The following is an 18902-nucleotide window of genomic DNA, read 5'->3' on the forward strand; positions in this document are numbered from 1 at the left end:
CACAATTACCCAGCCCAAAAACACATAGTGCTGAGGTTGAGAACTCTCGTCTAGACCACAGACTACTTGGCATGAAGATGAGTACTCTAAAAGCCTTCACCTCCAAGTTTCTGACCCCAAACCCCAAATCAGTTCTAAAGATTTTTGGTACAATCATTGTACAGGGATCCACATTCACCCTTATTGTGCAGTTGTCAGGTAGAGAAAGCAGTGGCCTGAATTCAGATCTTCATCTGACTCTTTACTGAGGGACCCCCAGTTGTTTAACGACTTTGTGCCTTAGGTCCCCCATCTGTAAAACTGGGAAAATAACAGTAACTATCTCATAAAGTTGATGTGATGTTTAAGCAAACAAACAAATGCAAAGTACTTAGAATAGGGTCTGTCACTAAATAAATGTCAACCTTGGTATTATTGTTATGACTATTATTATTATTATTGCTTGGCACAAAGAAAAATTTAAAGATTCACATTTATCTAAACCAATTTCCAAAAGTTATTATTTGAATAATGATTTTGTTTCTAAATATCACCTAAATCTCTATTTACTCCAGATTTTTTTAATTGTCATACTTCACACTCTTTATAAACTTTTTGTGTCCTTCACAGATTTGATATCTTATTTGTATTTTTCTATTACACATAAAATAATGCAATGCTATTAAAGCAAAGTTTGTGTTCCACATAAAATCATCTCCTATGCCCCACTCACTGGTAGACATGCCACAATTAGATAGCCAACCCCTTTTCAGTGGACTTTTGTCACTCGTTTGGCTGCTCAAGATCTAAACATTTTATTAATCCCGCTAGAAGCAGAGTCCATCTCTCATCAAAGAAGCTATTAAATGACAACTATTCACTTTCCCAGCTGCCTTTGCAGCTAAGAAGGCATGGGCACGTCACCTCAGCTTCACCAATCAGTCTCATTCATGCCTGAATAGGAATCAGGAGCTGGTGACCAAAACAGCAGACACTGTGTTGGCTCCTCTCAACAAGATGAGCTCCCATGGCCACAGGGGCATCCGGCCTTGAGAAGCTGAGGTGGCAGAGATTTTCTCACTGATCCAAGATTACCCAATATGAGTGAGTTTCCAGGCCTGCAAACTCAAATGCTAGAGGGACTAGGCAAGTCATGTAAATGAGTAATGTGATCCAGATCAGGGCAGCGGGGGCTGTGCAAACGTGAACACTCACTCACACTTCATCTAAATGGGCATCTACTTACTGCTCAGCTCCCACCACCTGTGCCTTGTTCTCATGTGGGGCCACAAGCCCTGTACTACCAGGTCTGACTATTCAAGGGAAACAGGAATTTTGAGTTTTATGGGAAATTGATGGGCAACCACATCAAACAAACAAACAAAAGTCCATAGTGTGGGGCAACACTGATGGACATTCACCTGTGAGCCAGCTGCAGTCCTCAGGCCACCTACATGCAAACTCCAGGGTGTTCCTGAATCCTCTCACCTCTTACCTGCTCCTCAGTGGAAGGTTTGAGAGAGAAGTTAAAGTAGCCTTTCTCTCCCCCTGTAATATTAGTAAGATTTCATGTAACTAATAATAGTAAGTAAGAACATCATCAGTAATAATGTTATTTACTATTATTAAATAGTAATAATAAGTAACTGAAATATTAGTAAGACTTCAAGACTTCTACACAATTTCCTCTCCCTCTCCTTCCTCCCCTACTCATCCACCTTAGGTTAGGTACCCCAATTCTCTAGAAAACAGCTAGATATTGTCTACATGCTAGCAATTTACCCTAGGATACACTCCCAAGGCAGCAAGAGTGAGGGGGAACAACATGAATCAGAAAAAGACAGAAAGCAAAAGAAAGATACTATGTCCCTGAGCAGGCCACGGCTTCCCAAGAAAACACAGTTGCTTAGGCCTGTGTGACACCTCTCAAGAGGCAGTATGAAATGAACCGCAGTGTTTGACCAGCTTCTGGGCGTCCCTAAGCCCAGTCAAGTCGACACTTAAATTAACCAGTGCACTTACAGACCCAAGGTTCACGGAATCTGGCCTTCCTCTCCATTCCACCAGCCCCACCCCTACCCTGCCTCGGCCTCTGGGGCGCTTGGATTCTCTTCAGGCACCACAGTATAATCGTACCTTGGGTGATGGCTCGAAACAAAATTTCCACAAATTAAAAATTCTGCACTGCATAGAATATCTGTGATTAGGCACCATGGATTTTACTATTGTTGATATTGAGTGATGCTCACAAGTCAATGCAATGCGGTTGATTTTTCTACAAGAAGGTTTTTGTGTATCTTTCAACCAAATAAAAATGTTCCTTTTAATGGTCTTTATTATAGTAACTAGTTTTACACACTTGCCCCCATGGAGTTCCCACCCCCGGAATTCCTCCGATGACACTGAATCAACAGCAAATTAATATTTCTATATAGAAAAGGAGTTCCCCATCTATATGGGATTTTTATATTTGCTACAGGGAAAAAGTGCCTGTTGCAATTCTCATTGGGGTTCATTTTATGCATCCACTTAGCACTTTCTGTCTCTGTGTTTGTTTTCTCAGCCATCTACTAAACATCTTCGGGGTACGTGGCACCCACTAGATATCTTCACTCACCGATAAGTTAAAAGGCTCAGGTTGTGTTAGCCACTTACCATGTACCCCAAAAGTAAACTGCAAAACTTTCAATTTGCTCTTCTCAGGGGGCTGATAAATATAAAGGTGGGATTAAAAGGAGGATTGGAAAAAAGAAATGATGGGAAATAAAATAGTCTATCTAAATTACTAATTAAACTCGAGCAATGCTTAATTCCATCTGTTACTTTAAGAATTCTATCTCTAAAAATAATGTTGACTATCAGGAAAGGTTAGGAAGCCTTAGTCATCTGTTAAAAAGCAATGTGTAACCTTCATCACTTTACCTTCTGGCATTTTCTATAGCATATTGGTCAGCAGGCGATTTGCTAGCTTCTTGTTCTGTCAATGTTTTATCTGTTATCGCCATGCATGACTTGTTACAATTTTCTACAGCCTTTATTTAAAGATAGTTCGAGAAAACTCGTGAGACCTGAAATGCAGCCTGAAAAAGTTTGTTATGGGACAACATTCCTTAGTCTACCTTTTGCCATGTGTAGATCATCAAATAAAGCTTATTAGTCTCCTGTGTAGAGGCCACACATGCCGTCGTCCTTGGTAGAGCAAAGGGCTTCAGAACAAATAACTTGCAACATGTACCTTCTTTACAGAAAGTTTGAGTCATGAAGTCAGCTGATAACACAGAGCCAAAAAATGGAGAAGATCAAAAAGCAGGGGACTCTTATCTTCGGCATCTTAGTCACAGTGTACCCTTGTAAAGTAAAAAGTAATTTATACCATGGAACAGGCTTTCAGATGCCATAAAAGTAATAGGAGCCTGACAATGGGAGTCTTGCATCTTGCTACTGCTTAGCCAAGAATCACGAAATGATAAGTCAGGAATAAAAATATTCTTTTGCACATTAACAAAGGCAATGTTAACCTTGGGCAAATTTTTTGGAACAACAAGAACGTTTTTTTATTGATGTTCATACAATTTAATAAGAAAAGGCCAGATAAATGATCCCAGTTGGAATCTTAGTATCGAATTATCTTAAGATAGAAGAACGTTTACCAGGTACTGCTCTAACTCCCTCGCTTTAGAGTTCTTAAAATGGAAGCCCATAAAGAGTAAGAGACTTGCTCGTGGTCCTCAGCTAGTTACCAAGCAGTAGGCTGGTGCAGAGTGCCTTGTGAGCAAGCGGGCCAGGGAGACCTGTGTGTCCTTGGAGTTACTTTGCAAGCAGCCACCTGCTCCACCTTATCCCTCTCAGGCTGATTCTGATTGTGATTGAATCTCTCTACACAAATTCAATTACATTGACTAATTTGTAAAAATTAAATTAATTAAATAAAATGTATTATTGATTAGTAATTTAAAAATAAAACTATCTGAGAAAAGACTGCTCGTTCACGTAGGATATGTATATTCCTAAAAGCCTGTAATGTTAATTTTTACAAATAAAATATGCTTGAGACACTTGCTTCATATATTATATTCAGGGTAGTTAACTACTATCCTTCTTGAAACCTTCTCCTGCCTTTCTGGATACTGCATTCTTCCAATTTTCCTCTATTATTACTTGCTGCTCCTTCTCTGCCTCCCTTGCTGTCTCTTCCTCTTCCTCCTTCCCCAGGTAAGCGTTGGCGCACCTGAGGTTCAGTCCTGGGTCCTCTTTTCTCCTCTTCTCTCCCCTTCTCTATCTATCAGTAATCTCCATCCAGCTTATGACTTACGTATATGCTGATGAGTCCCAAAGGTATCTCTATCCCGGGCCTTCTTCAAAACCAACTGCCAGTGTAATGACATCACCCGGTATCCAATAAACCCCTCACATTTAACATGATCAAGGCCAAAAATCTTGATGCCCCTCATTCTGACCTCTTCCCTCCAGTCAGTTAGTTAGCGGTGCTACCTTCTATTCAGGAGCTTGAGACTCAAATCTGGAAGAGACACCCTTAATTTTCCTTTGTCCTCCGTCCCCACATCCCATCTTTCTGCAAGTCTTCCTGGCTCCACTTCTAAATCTATGCATCCAAGCCACCTGCACCTCTCGCTGGCTTCGCTGCAGAAGCCTCTCAACCTGCCTCTTTTCTTCTGCCCTGCCACCGTTTAATCCATCACATACACACACCTAGGGCGATCTTTTAAACACTAAACCAGAATGCACAGCTGTCTTATCTAAAATTCTTTAGTGATTTCGCAATTCTCTACAGGTAAACTCCAAATCCCTCACCGTAGCCTGCAAGGCCGTGCCGACCCGCTGCTGGCTCTCCACTCTGATCCCACTATGCCCCCACCCAGCTGCCATTCTGACATCTTTTCTGTCATCCCAATGTACCAAAGTCTTTCGATGTCAGGGCCTCCTTTTCCTGGCCTGAAAGCAATGCCTTATCTAACTCTTCAAAGGCTGAGTCTATTCTTCAGGTCTCAGCCCCCAGCCCCTCCTTACACAGGCCCCTCCTGCCTGCCCCCTCACAGTCGGCCTCCCCAATTGCTCACCTTCATAGCACTCTGCTTGCTTCCATCACAGCCTCACACCTTTCACAGTCTTTAATCACCATCTGTGTCTTCGTCTAGTCTTTATGTTTGTCCCATCAGCATGTAAGTTCCACCAGAGCCCAGACTCGGTCCTGTCACCACCAATCCCTAACCCCCAGAGTTTAGCGGGGCATCTGGCCCGTAGTGGACACGCAATAAATTATCCGTTTAACTCATTTAATTCCTTAAGTAAACAGTGGGTTAGAATGCACTAATGATTCTCCTTCAATGAAAAATAATTTAAGAATTACAGGATCACTTACACACATACTCATTCATTTTGGGGTAAATAGGTGAGACTCCCAGTCTTCCTAACCTGCATTTGTTTAAAGTGAGAAAAACCTGCGTACGCACACACACATGCACACACACACACTTTCTCCATCCAAATTATCCGTTTATTTAAGGACTATTTGCATACATTAAATCCCTGCTCAAGAAATGTTTATTCATCATAACAAAATCTGACCAATGTCAGCTTTCTAAAGAATCCGTCGCTCTCAGTCACTCACTCAACAAATCCCTTTTGTAAGTCAGGTGCCATTATTTCCATGTGACAAGTGCCATACAAGCCTCTGGATATAGAAAGGGGAAGAGGAGAGAGTCACCGTTGTAGGAAGTCTGAGTCCATGGTGAGAATGTGTAAGCAGGGGAGCAAACGAAACCAACGCGGCAGGTGCGGGCTGACCTGGGGAAGGCAGCCTGCATCCGCAGCATCACATGTGCATCCGCAGCATCACATGTGCATCCGCAGCATCACATGTGCATTCGCTTTACCTTGTTTCATTACTTCCCCCAATAAACCTTCTGACTTTTCCGACAGCCTCTTTCTCCTGACCACCCTCCAAGTAAACAGGCTTTCCAGGCCCCACCCTTGGCCACCGATCGTCCTCCTGTGTGCTCCACCTCTACACCGTCTGGAAAGACTCTAACATCCCCCACGTGGGTGGCTCCTCCATCTGGCTCTATCCCTGACTTCCCAGCCAAGCCCAGTTCCTCTTCCTCCTCCTGTGCTCCGAACGTTTCCCTTCACAGACCTTCTGGCACCTTCTGGCTTCCACCTTCCTCTCCCAGAGTAGCTCTTTCCTTGGTTGCCCCATTGCTGAAGACACCAGCACCAAATCCCAGTCACCCACCCCCCACTTGAAACCCTGGGTGCCTTGTGAGTTTCCCCTTTGCCTCATTCTCATCGAAATTAGCTTCGCAAGTCCCCTCAACACACCACACTCCTGGTCGCCTCCTAATCATTCCCCGAATGGCATTTGCCACTTCCAGTGCCATCCCCTCTACGTCCTTCCCCACAGCCCTTTCAAATCCTTGCCACCCCACAACTCCCAGGGTAAGACCTATACCCCACAAAGTCTTCCTCGGTCCTTATGCCCTACAAATAAATTTTAAGTTCTTGAAGGGCATGCACCCTGTTTTATACCTTCCTTCTTCTGCTCCATGGTACCTAGCCCAGTGTTACAACACTTCTCACTTAGCAATCGATACGTAGGTGCAATGAAATGAATGCTGGGCTCTGAAATTCTGCAGCATAGCCAAAGCGGTGGTTCACATTCACAGAAGGACCCGTCCACCAGCCAACGCTGAAGCAAAACTCACAAGGACAAGCTCCACAGAGGCGTTAGGAGGGGGACACTGCACGGGTGCATGGATAGCTATCGAACGTGTCCAAACACAGGCAGGTCAGCCCGAGAGGAGGCACAGAAAGCTGTGCCAGAAGTGAAAGCTCCCAGAGAAGAGCAGGCACTTGGCTTCACTTGGCTCCAATGACAAGTCTCAGTCTTTGAGTGAGCTCAGCACACTCTGGGCTACTATTTCCATCTTCTCTTCCCATCCTCATCATCTCTCCCTTTTCTCTTTTTGCTTCCCTTATGCTGCTTCTTTTGCCCTTCTGTAGTGGACATCTCTTGTCTTGACCAGCCTACCATCCATTCTCCCTTCTTCTATTAAGAGCACCCAGTTTTTTCCTGGACAACCACCCCTCCTCCACTCTTAGACCACATGGTTTGCATGTACTTGCCTCCTCTCTCAGCTCTAGAGGTGCCTTGAAATCTGGTCCTCACAACCTCCTCCAACTGTGGTGGCCTGTTCGACTATGAGCATGAGTCCCAATTTGAGCCAGAGCATCAGACCAGGATGTATGTTCAAACTTAGGGGATAGAAACACTCTCATTTTCTTTTCACTAGTTTTGGAATCGCAAGGGTGAAAATGTGGCTCTGCTGGCAGCCGTCTTGCCTTTAAGAGCGGGGTTCCCTTTGAGAGGGGAGAAAGCAGAACTGAGAAAAGGAGAGAGACAATGGATCCTGGGGACATATTTTGAGCAACTGGATCCAGCTATGCCTGAAGGTAACTACCTTTTCCACTTATGTGAGCCAATACATTTCTTGTTTTCTTAAGTTATTGCGAGTCTAGCTTTTAGTCACTTGCAACCAAAAGAGTCCCAATTTATCTTCCTAAATCCAAATTGTTCATAGTACTTGAGGTCTGGAAGTAAAGGCAGAGATGAAATCTAACCTGTACATTCTACACAGTAGAAACCCAAGAACCAGAGAGAGTGTGACTGACATGATCACACTCCTGAGTGGTAGCAGAGACCAGCCTAAAACCCAGGTCTTCGCTCTCCCAGTGCTATGGGTCTTCTGCCACAAAACGCTACATTAAATCAAGGTGTTTTTTCTTATATGGAAGTTTTATGTCCCCAACTAGACCATAAGCACCTGACATGGCAGGGGCAGGAACTGTGTCCTAGATGTTTTGAACGCCCCATAGCCTAACATAGTGTCATATATATGACAGATATACACTACGTACTGTTAGTCAAACACTGAGTTAAGAAGGCTTTCTGTTTTGTGAGATTTGGGTTTTTATGCTTGCAAGATGAAATGTGTTATTTTCAGGGTTTTTACTACTAGAAAAGTATAGGGGTATAGAAATGTAGTTGTTTGCAGCAACTATAATCATTTATTGCAGATTTTAGTCATTTTATTGTAGTTGAGCAACAACTTTTATTAAGTAGCCATTGCATTCAGACACCGTGGGGATGTGTCAAGCAATAGGCCTGTCTCTGCTCTTGAGAATTTCATTAACTAATGTGGAGGGGAAAAAATTATAAACAAATGTAACAAAATATTAACATTTTTGCTCTTGTTTATGTAGGGGAAAATATCAGTCCAAATATCAACTATAATTTTTGGATTCTATCTAAGTTACACTAAATAAGTGAAATGTTATTAATTCTTCCTGCAGAAATAGATATTAGGCAAGTGTTCAACTTGACTGTTATATTTAGAACATCAGCATCTATGTGCATCTATGTGCTTTTGTTGTTTTGAATGGCTGTATGGCTGCAAAATAATCTAATACTTATGGTTTTAGTATCATATAATTTGAGATTTTCCCAAAGTATTTCTAAATGGAAATTTCATTAAATACAAATCACACAGCATAACGTATTTGTTATGAGTATCATAGCAACTGGTGAGGTTTTTAAAGTTTGTGTGTTTGTTTTTGGTGTTGATATGGTATTAGTTTCTTGGGGCTGCCGTAACAAAGTGCCACAAATTGGATGGATTAAAACAATAGAAATGTATTGTCTCACAGTCCTGGAGGCCAGAAGTCCAAGATGAAGATGTCAGCAGGACCAGTCTCCCCCTGAAACCTGTAGAGGAGACTCGTCCCCTGCCTCCTCCTGGCATGTGGTGGTGGCCATCAGTCCTTGATGTTCCTTGGCTTGAAGCTAAGTTACTGCAATCGCTGCCTCGGTCATCATCTGACCTTCTCCCTTGTGTCTGTGTCTTCCCATGGCATTTTTCTTTCCTTATAAAGACACCAGGTATAATGGGTTCAGGCTCACTCTCATGACCTCATCTTAATTTGGTCACGTCTGCAGACTCTTTTCCCCAAACAAAGTAACATTCACAGGTACTGAGGGTTAGGATCTCAACGTGCCTTTCAGGGAGATATGATTTACCCCCTTACAGATGTATACATAACGTTTTTAAGAAGTGTTAGAAACTTAACCTGGGTGGGCAGTACAGAAGGGAAGACTCTGGCAAGACTGAGTTTTGAGTTGCTATCGAGACTCGTAAAGTTAGAAGGAGATGAGAACTTTGGCTACAGCATCATCACATTGAGAATGACTGGAACCCAAGAGCTGTGAATAAACAGGCCCAGTCCAGTTCAGGAAGAGATTACACAGCACCTGTGATCACTGAGAATCACTACGTACTTATGACGATGTCAAAAACGCTGAACCCCTCCCATTACTCTCCGCGTGCCATCTCTTCTCCCATTGTGTCTTCTCACTCTTCTTTCCCAGGCAGTTCTTCTTCTCCCTTCCCAGCCTCCAGCCATGACATCCTCCCAGAAATGACCTGGGTTCACAGGACTTCCCCTTCCTACCCCTGCTGCTGCTTGGAATTATCCCAGCCACCTTCCTACATAGCCAGCCACCTGGGGAAGGAACAAAACAGGAGGTGACAGCAGGAGTGGTTGTGTTTTAGTCAAATCCAAACTTGACTATGGGCAAAGTTAAATAATCAAGAGGTGGCTTTGGTGGTGGTGGTCTAGAAAAATAAAAAAGTGCGCCAGGTTCTTAGCTGGCCTCTAAGCTTTGTATCTTTCACCTCCCTGGAGCCATAAATGATACGTATCTCTTCTTTATGCATTTCTTGTGCTCAGTAACTCAGCACCCCGGAACACAACTTATCTCCACATAGAACATCTCACATCAAATTGTTCTGTTCCTCCTGAACTTTGAGCTTCAACAGCCTGGGGCAGGAGAGGAAGGGAGGGAGCGAGATGTCACTGATCAGTGTTCCAGGAGGGGTTAGTGATGCAGAACCTTGTTCCAAAGCCAGCACCAAGGCAGGGCAGAGAGGACTTGTCTCTGAGAAGTCTGGGGCTGGGAAAAAGCGACAGTGAACTCTAGAGCACAAATTAGATACTGAAGAAAATGATCTGAAGGGTCAAAACATTAGTTATCAACTTACATTTTTTTTGGTCTTCTTCACCATTCCACTGTCAGTTTCTGGAGGGGAGTTTTGTCTTGTTTCTCACTGTATTTCCACCACCTATCATCCTGCCTGGCACACGGTAGACTCCAATCTCTGGCCGTCCTTCATTCTAATTTACAAAGCTCTTTCCTATTACTGAGCCTTAGCACACACTGATTTAGAACGCTTTTTCTTTTCAAATGATGGGCTCCTTCTCCTCCTTTGTTTCATAACTTAAATGTTAGTTCCATAAAGAATACTATCTCTATTGAAAATAAATCTCATACACACATACACACACACACACGCGCGCGCGCGCACACACACACACACACACGCACACAGTTTAGCTTCTATCACAACATCCTGTTTATTATCTTCATAGCCAGACAACAATTCGTGATGCTTTGTCCCTTGGATAGCTCCCCTCCACTTGACTGCGATTCTAGGAAGAGACAGTTCATATCCATCTTGTCCACTGTCGCAGTCCCAGCAATCAGCACATCCAAGGCTTTCAACAGGTAAAGGTTAAAGAACAAAAAGAATGAATAGATACAGATCAGAATTTTGATACTGTGTTACATGGGAATTCTGGCATAAAATAAAGATGGCATCTAAGATCAGAAGAAGAAAGATGAATTATTTATTAATTACCTAGGATCGATTGAAAAACCAAAACAAAAGCCGAATCCTTACTCTACATCAAGATCAATTCCAGATCAATCGAAGATGTGAGCCTTAAAAAATGAAGTCATTAAAACGATATGAAGAAAATGCACAAGAAGTTTTAATCATATTAGTGCTGAAATGTTTTTCCAAACAAGCCAAGGAAGAAAAAGTTTGATGTATTTAAATACATAAACACTAACACTTTCTTCACACACATACACACTCAAAACATGCTGAAACAAAAGACATACGACAAATTGGGGAAAAATCATTGTTACCGTGACAAAAGACTAGACCTTATAAACCAAGTTTTATTACAAATAAATCATGAAAAGACAACTAACTCAAAACAAAAATAAAGGACATAAGCAGACTACAGAAAAATTCATGCAAATGGCTTTTAAGGAATGGAATATATCATTTTAAGAATATCAAAGGAAAAGAATGTATGTTAAATAGTGAGATAATCATTTTTCATCTTTGAAATTGGCAGAAATGAAAAACTTTGATAACGTTTAGTGTTGGCCAGTGTGTGGGGAGATGAACACTGACATCTTGTTATATAAAAATGCAGGGATATACGTTTGTCTTTTGAAAATCTGCATCATGGGTAAGCTGGCCTTTGAGGATGGTTCAGCATTTTTATGGCTGTGCAAAGGGCAACTTGGCAACATCTATTGGAATTTTAAATGCATATACTCTTTGGCCAGCAACTGTAGTCTAAGATTTTTTTTCTATAGATAAATAGGGACACATATGCAAAGATTCACACAGGAGACCACAATGACCTAAATGACCTACCTTAAATAGTGGATTGATGAAATAAGGTTTGGTTTGTTCCCATAATAAACTACCAAGTGGCCACTGGAAAAATAATGTGTCCATGACATGTATCTCTTTAGTACATACAAAGCTTACAAAGCATGGAGTAGAATGCATTGTACAAACTCATTTGTTGAGGAAAAAATAGGCTATCCGTAGGTAGATAGCTAGCTAGACAGACAGACAGACCAAGACTGACAGATAAATAGAGACAGACAGAAATGGCTGTGTCTATGTACCATTTCTGGAAGGATTCACAAGAAATCACGGGGAGAGAAACTGGAAAGTCAGTAGACTTACTTTTCATGATACCGTTTCATATTACTAGAAAAAAATTTTACCATCTGTACATACTACTGTTCAATTTAAAAACCAGCTAAATTATAAAAATGATGTTAGCATAACTCAGTGTAGCCCCCCAAAAGATTTTCTGTACTAATGATAGTGATGTCAGTAAAATAGGAAGATTTTTCAATCTTGTTTGGTTAACACTTTCGTTATTACAAAGTATAAAATTTTAAATGAACACCCAGAATAAAAAAGGAATAACTCTTTTCGATAATCCAGAAGCGAGACAGGGTTAGTCCTTTTGTTGTAAATAAATTATTCACCTTAAAAAGCCTACACTTGATTTATTAATAAATATTTTCTTTTAAAAAGATGGCCTGCCAAGGCAGCTAGGACAGGTTAAGCTCGTTTGTAGCTTTAGCCACTCCCTATCCATCTCTAACAATGTATTCAAATTCGATGCCAAAAGTTACTTATTAAACTCTAGAAATATTATGTCCTGGGAAAACCATTATCAACTTGGCCTTTAGAAGAACTGATCTCTTAATGAAATACAGAACAACTGTCTCAGAAAAACGAAAATGGGCAATCGTCATGTAAGTATTTATTGCCTTTGGGAATCGAACAAAGTTTTAATTTGGTTAGACTGTGGAGAAAGTTAAACTATGAAATCATGATTGATACTTTTATACTTTATCATTATGACTGCCTTTTATTACTGGTTTTCACAAGAGCATGCCATGCTTTTAACATGCATTTGGAATATATTTTTTTCTCCATTAGTGAAAAATCTCTGAGGAGGGGCTAAAAAAAGTGTTTAAAACAAGGAAGTCCACAGTGCCTTGCAGAGAGCAAAATGGTTAATATGTATTTGTGAAATATATGACTAAGTTGGTCATTCACAGCAAAGTTGCACAAAACTTCAAGTTCTTGTTGTAAATATCACTAGACCAAGATAAAAATACTCTCACAGGGCTATATAACTTGGATTGAAAGGTGAAAACATTCCAGTATTATTCAAGCATCAAACATCCAGATACTTTCAAATATCCGTGAACTGGACTCAATATTTTATTTCTGAAATGTCCAGGCTCGCCTAAATAGCGTGTCTATAAACTATTAACAACTAAAAATGAACCAAAACACTACCATTTAGAACCAACTATGCATAAGGCAGGTCAGAGTTAAATCTTAATGTTTTACATTTAAAAATGCATAGCTAAAGCTGTTACAATAAGAATGTTTATTAAGGTTTTGCTGCACCTACTGTAGCTTCCCACCGCAAGAATGATTTATGTGTATATACTAGCAGCAAAATGAATAAACTCCAAGATTTTCTGTAAACTGTAACTTTCTTCATACTGTTTTTTCTTTTGGTATAAATTAAATTTGCACTCAGATGGTTGCAAACCTACACATATCTTCTTTGGAGAGGTGTTATTTTTTAAATCATCAGCAAGTAATATTTTTATACTAGCCAAGATTATGATCCTTCCATTCAAGAATATCTTTCAGAGAAACTAAAATCTACTTTAAAATACTTCTGATCGATGCAGATGACCTCAGGAACAATATTTTGCCCCCACATTAGCAGTTAGGAGGACATTTATCCCTTGAAAGTCGACCCCATGGGGCAACTAGCTTTTTGTGAACGATCTAGCATTTTTATATATTTCTCTTTTGAATCTTCAGAGCCAGTCTTACTCCCTGTCAGAAGGCAGTCGACAACTGCTCAAAGGAGGCACCCAATCCTCTGCAGCCGTGCAGCCTGTCGTCCACCTGTCAGGGACCGGTGAGCCCGAGGCCCATCAGCCTGTAAGCACTTTTTTTCTTTCTCTCCAAATCATAGGTATGACCAGGCTCTCTCACGGGCCCACTATTACTCACTAATGACTTGTCACATTGGACCGTCCACAACCCTGCAGTCTGAAAATGTCATCGTCAGGCATTACTTCTGAGCAGGAAGTTTCTCCCTGGAAAATATCTGCTATAATATTTGCAACTAATATAAAAATATAATCTAGGAACTGAGCTTATGTTCCCAATAGTGTCCCCATAACAGTGTCTTAAAATGGAGAACATGATGTTACAATATGGCCACTATGACACTTTAAAAATACGAATGGAATTTAACATGTGCACAAGGAATGAATACGTTCCAAGACTGTGTTTCTAAGTAAGTAAATACAAAACCTTTTTAAGGGACAAAAAATGATATTATTTGCATCAGAAAGTGACTTGAATATGTTCAAACTTAATATGTATGATGCTTGGAGTTTTGAAGCAGCTACATGATCAAAACAAATTTACAAAAATTAAATACAAGTAAAATACAAGTCAATGATGTGCAAATGTATGCTATTGATTTCGTGTAATAGACAATGTTATTTTGCTGAGATTAAACGGTCACACTCCATGCAAAAATGGTCCTGATTGCTATGCTGTGCTTTCTTTTGAGTTGCAGCATGTTTAAGTTCTGATGTGGTGTGTGACTTCTTAGTTTTATCATCTTTCTCTATCCAAACTACTGAGAAACTTTTGTTCGTAGGACTCCCTGTAATACAGTTGGATCTTCTCTTGGCTAAAATGCATGATCTTTATGTTAAACCTCCCTCTGTTCTTTGTCCTTTTATCATTAGCCTGCAACAATTAGAGTTTGTCCATTCAGCATATATGTACAATCATAAATAGACATACAAATGCAGGCATCATGTGCTAGCATCATGTGCTAGCCCTTGGTCATCCTGATTACCCAATGTGCTTTATATTAGTTTTTAAGTTATTATCAGCATTAATTATACTATTTAAAAAGCCTACAAGGAACGTTTTGAATCCCCTAAGAACATGTCCACAGACCAGGGTCCACAGATAACTGTTTGACAAACATTGCTCTAAAGCCAATAGAATCTTGGCCAAGAGATTACATTTTCCAAGGTACTGTAATATAGAATCCAAGCCAATTCTGAAAACTGAAAATTACTTTTTTGCCTTGTGCTTTCCCCCAATCCTTTTGTCATCATTAATGATTTCTTTGAACTGAAGACCCAGTGCTTGCGACTAATGTATTTGGAGCAGGAATAACTGAAGATACCGGGTTATTATCATTTGCTAAATTACACAATGTTCAAAGAGTCTGCTTAGACTGGGAGACATGTTCTTGCTCTCAATGAGCTTTGTTTATAGACAGAAAAATAAGATCCACAGAAAAATCTGCTTAGGTTTAGCCAGATGACTCTCTATTCTATTGTGAGTTGCTTTTAAGAGAATCACTGTCTAGAGGAAAAGAGAGTGCCGATGAATAGTGAGATGACTTTGTCATAAGAGTCTGGCTGTCGGGTATCGGCAGAATGATAGAGAGGGGGCGAGAAGTAGAAGACCCAATTGATAAAGGTAGAAAAAACTTAAGAAGACCAATGACTTCTGGAAAAATATTTTCAAGGCTGACGAACAGGCTCTAGACAGGACTCCAGTCTTGCTACCCAAAGTGTGGTGTGTGGACTAGGAGCAGCATCCACGCGGCCTGGGCACTTGCTAGAAACGCAGAATCTCCGGCTCACCCAGACCCACTGAATCAATCTGCATTTTAACAAGATCTTCTAGTGATTCCTACGTGTGTCAAAGTCTGAGAAGCACTGGCCTGGGGAACAAGTTCTCAGACTTGGCAACACCCTAGAGTCACCTAGGGAGTTCTAAAAACCACTGACGCCTGTGTCCCACCCCCAGAGGGTCTGAATTAATTGGTTTGGTGATTGCCCTGGGCCCTGGAATTTTTAAATGCTCTCTCGGTGATGCCAATGTGCTGCAGAGGTCAAGAAACATTGAACCGGAACCTACCACCATCCTGACAAGGACAGATGAGCACACTGCCCACGGAAGCAAGTGTCATTACGAGTGCCCATAAATGAGAACCAACTCATAAACGTGAGAACATCTGCTCAGTGTGCTGCCACAGTGTTTGTGAGCATGCCACATTTATGACTTCTTTGTGTCAATATTTAGCCAACATAAATACTGCCTAAAAGGGAGGACAGTTTGGGACTTGTAGAAGGTGGACACTGGGGCAACTCAGACGCAGGTGAATAGGAACACCTGGAAGCCTCCGATGTCAAAACATGACATGCACTAAATCATACCTTCTTTATTTAAATACATGTTTCCCATTTGAAGTCTAGCTATAAGTTAGACACAATCACACAATCTTGGCTTTGGGGGTTTCTTGTCTGTGGTAAATAAAGAGCAATCATTTTAAAGAGGTGGGGGAAAAAATTGCCAAGGACAGGTACATTGACAGAGGAAGAACATACAAACTGAAAAAATGACACAAGAGCTCTAAAGCTGTGGGCGTTTGGGCCACGTAGCGTAGGGGATGGAACTCCGTGCATCCCAGGGCCCACCCGCGTGTCTGCTCTACTGCACGGTCACAAGGACCCAAACTCCCAGCGATGACGGGCCTCACTGGAGGTTGACAGGGCCCTTCTGAAATGATGATAATAATGACGACATGCACCAAGTGCTTACTAGCCTGTGAGCTGATCTGAGGGCATGGGCTGTGGCCATGATGTCTGAGCCCCTTTCTCTACCAAGCACTCCACGTACACTGTGTCATTTAGAACTCCCAGTGGTTCCACGAGGGAGATACTATTATTATCCCCTTTTAAACATGGGGAAAGTAAGGCAAAGAGAGGTTAGGTGGTTGGTCCAAGGTGAAGCATGGATTTGGATTTAGGTAGAAGTTCTTCACACCATGCCTTGAGTTCGATAAAGGCCCATATTTCACCTGGAAGCTAAACTATCGAGATTTCTGAAAATATTGAAGTGGGTTTTCACTTCATCATCTCTCTACCCCTTCCTGAGCTTCCTCCTTCTGCCCTAAGCTGGATTAGATGCTCTTTCTTAGTGCTTCTATAATACTCTGTGTATAATACCATTATTTCTCTCCTGGTCATTTTAGAACTCTTTATACATCTGCCCCGCATGGCTCCCTGGGCGTGGCACTGTCTTGTTCATTTCTACATACCCATTACTGACAGAATGCCTGGCACATAGAAAATGCTCAATAAAACTTTGATAAATTCATTAATTCATTACATTTTCTAAATGAGCCTTAAACCAATGTTCTGCTCAGTTGGAGCCCAAATCCTTATGTCCAGTCGCATAAGACCAACCCACATGTAGGTAAAGTAGGGGCATCTGTATTTTTTAACACTTCCAAAGCTGAGAGCCATGGGTCTAATATCAGATATCCCTCTAGTGCAATGATTCCCAAATGTGGTCCCCAGATCAACATCACTGGTATAATCTAGGATCTTGTTAGGAAGGCAAAGTATTGGGTCCTGTCCCAGATCTGGGGAATCAGACACTCTGGGAGTAGGGCCCAGCAATCTGCCATGAACTAGCCCTCCAGGTGATTCTGATATTCACTCAAATTTGAGAAGCAATGTAGAAGCAAAAGCCTCTCACAGGTCTAGGCTAGAGCTGTGCCCCAGCTTTGACTGTGAACCACTCCCACCAGCCAGCCTACAGAGATGCCTGAATGGTGACACTCAAAGCCTTCTTAGCACTGTACCCTCCTCCCCAGGCTTCTCACAACCAATGCAACCCAGAGAACTGCCCCGTTTCCCGCCTCCACTCCGCCCAAGGCTGCACTCTCTCCCACCTCTTATCCTAGAGAAAAAGCAGCAAGAGAAAGGAAACCATGCTCCATCTTTTCAGTCCATTCGACATATTCTTTTAGAGAAACTACCGTGGGCCAGGTACTATTTGGGGCTCTGTAGATAAAAAGAGCAATAAGATAAAAGACCATGGTCTAGTGAGGGAGGTAAACAAGTAATCATAACGTGTGATGGATGCACTGATAGAAATGTATCCATAATAACGAAGTTCAGAAATTAGACAGTGGAGGGAATGACTCTGTGCGGGAGAAATGAGGGGACCACACCACTTGAGGCAATTGGGAAACCTTAATAGATCTTTGACAAGGGGATGACAAGGTCAGAGCCACACTCTGGATGGACCATACCGGAAGCTGGTAGAGGAGGGTTTAGAGGGAAACATAACCAAAGGCAAGTAAAGCAGTTGGGAGGCAGTGGCCCTGGAGAAAGATGATGAACCTCTGCCCCGACTAAAACAATGGCAGTGGAACTGGAGAAGACAGATCGAAGAGTCAAATCAACATAACAGGCTGACCGATTGGATGGGGGAAGTGAGGAACTAGGAAGGCTAGAGTGTCTCCCAGGTACCTGGCTTGTATACCCAAGTGGAGGGTGGTGCCTTTTCCCCTTACCTAGGAGTAAGGCAGGGTGGAGGTCTGCGAGGTGAGAGGATGAGTTTGGTTTGGGGATCTGTTGATTGAGAAGTATGTGTGGTTCACCTGGGTATGATGCCTAGAAGGAAGCTGGATCTGAAGCTTGAGAAGTTTGGGCTTGAGGTAGTCTGGGAGGTATGAATGCATAGTCGTTTTTGTTTGTTTGTTTTGTTGTTAAGATGGTATGTGTTTGATGACAGTAGTGAACAGACTACTCCTTAGACTATCACTGTGGCCAAGGTTGGCCTTACCGATTCTTGAGGGTGGGGGATATTACTTTATCATTATTGCTTTATTATAACTATTATTTTGATTGATATTGCTGCCGCCGCTACTATTAATGGATGGACTGAAATAGAAAGAGAATAAAGACTTGAAGATCAGAGAGAAAGGCAGCGGTAGGGTCTGTATGGTTGTAAAGGGAATGGAAAGGAAGATAAAATGTTTTTTAAAGTTTTAAATAAATAATAAGTTTGGATCCAGTGCATATTTAAACCCTCTTACCAGGGGAAAGAATAATATTCATTGTTTCAATTCTGATTGAGACAGAAATTTGCTCAAAGCAAATTTAGCTATTTCACCTCGTTTCCATTTCGGCAAATCAGAACTTGTTCATACTATTGTTATGCTCTCCGACACAGACAGCACCATCCGATGCTGCAAAGGCCCAGCTCAGCCCCCGACATGTTCTCTTTCCAATTCCATCTGTCCACTTATCATTG

General features: G+C 41.6%; 1 protein-coding gene across 1 annotated transcript in view; it reads left to right on the forward strand.

Annotated features, from left to right (window-relative positions):
- Window positions 1-12457: 12457 nt before the first annotated feature.
- Window positions 12458-18902, forward strand: part of ANXA13 (annexin A13) — a 42913-nt gene continuing 36468 nt past the window's right edge. The window contains exons 1-2 of the mRNA XM_039853816.1: window positions 12458-12472; window positions 13569-13691. Of these exons, the coding sequence (XP_039709750.1) occupies window positions 12458-12472; window positions 13569-13691 (138 nt within the window). The remainder of the gene's footprint in view (window positions 12473-13568; window positions 13692-18902) is intronic.

The sequence above is a fragment of the Pteropus medius genome, unplaced genomic scaffold (assembly GCF_902729225.1).
Source record: "Pteropus medius unplaced genomic scaffold, Ma_sr-lr_union100, whole genome shotgun sequence".
NCBI classification, from domain to species: Eukaryota; Metazoa; Chordata; class Mammalia; order Chiroptera; family Pteropodidae; genus Pteropus; species Pteropus medius.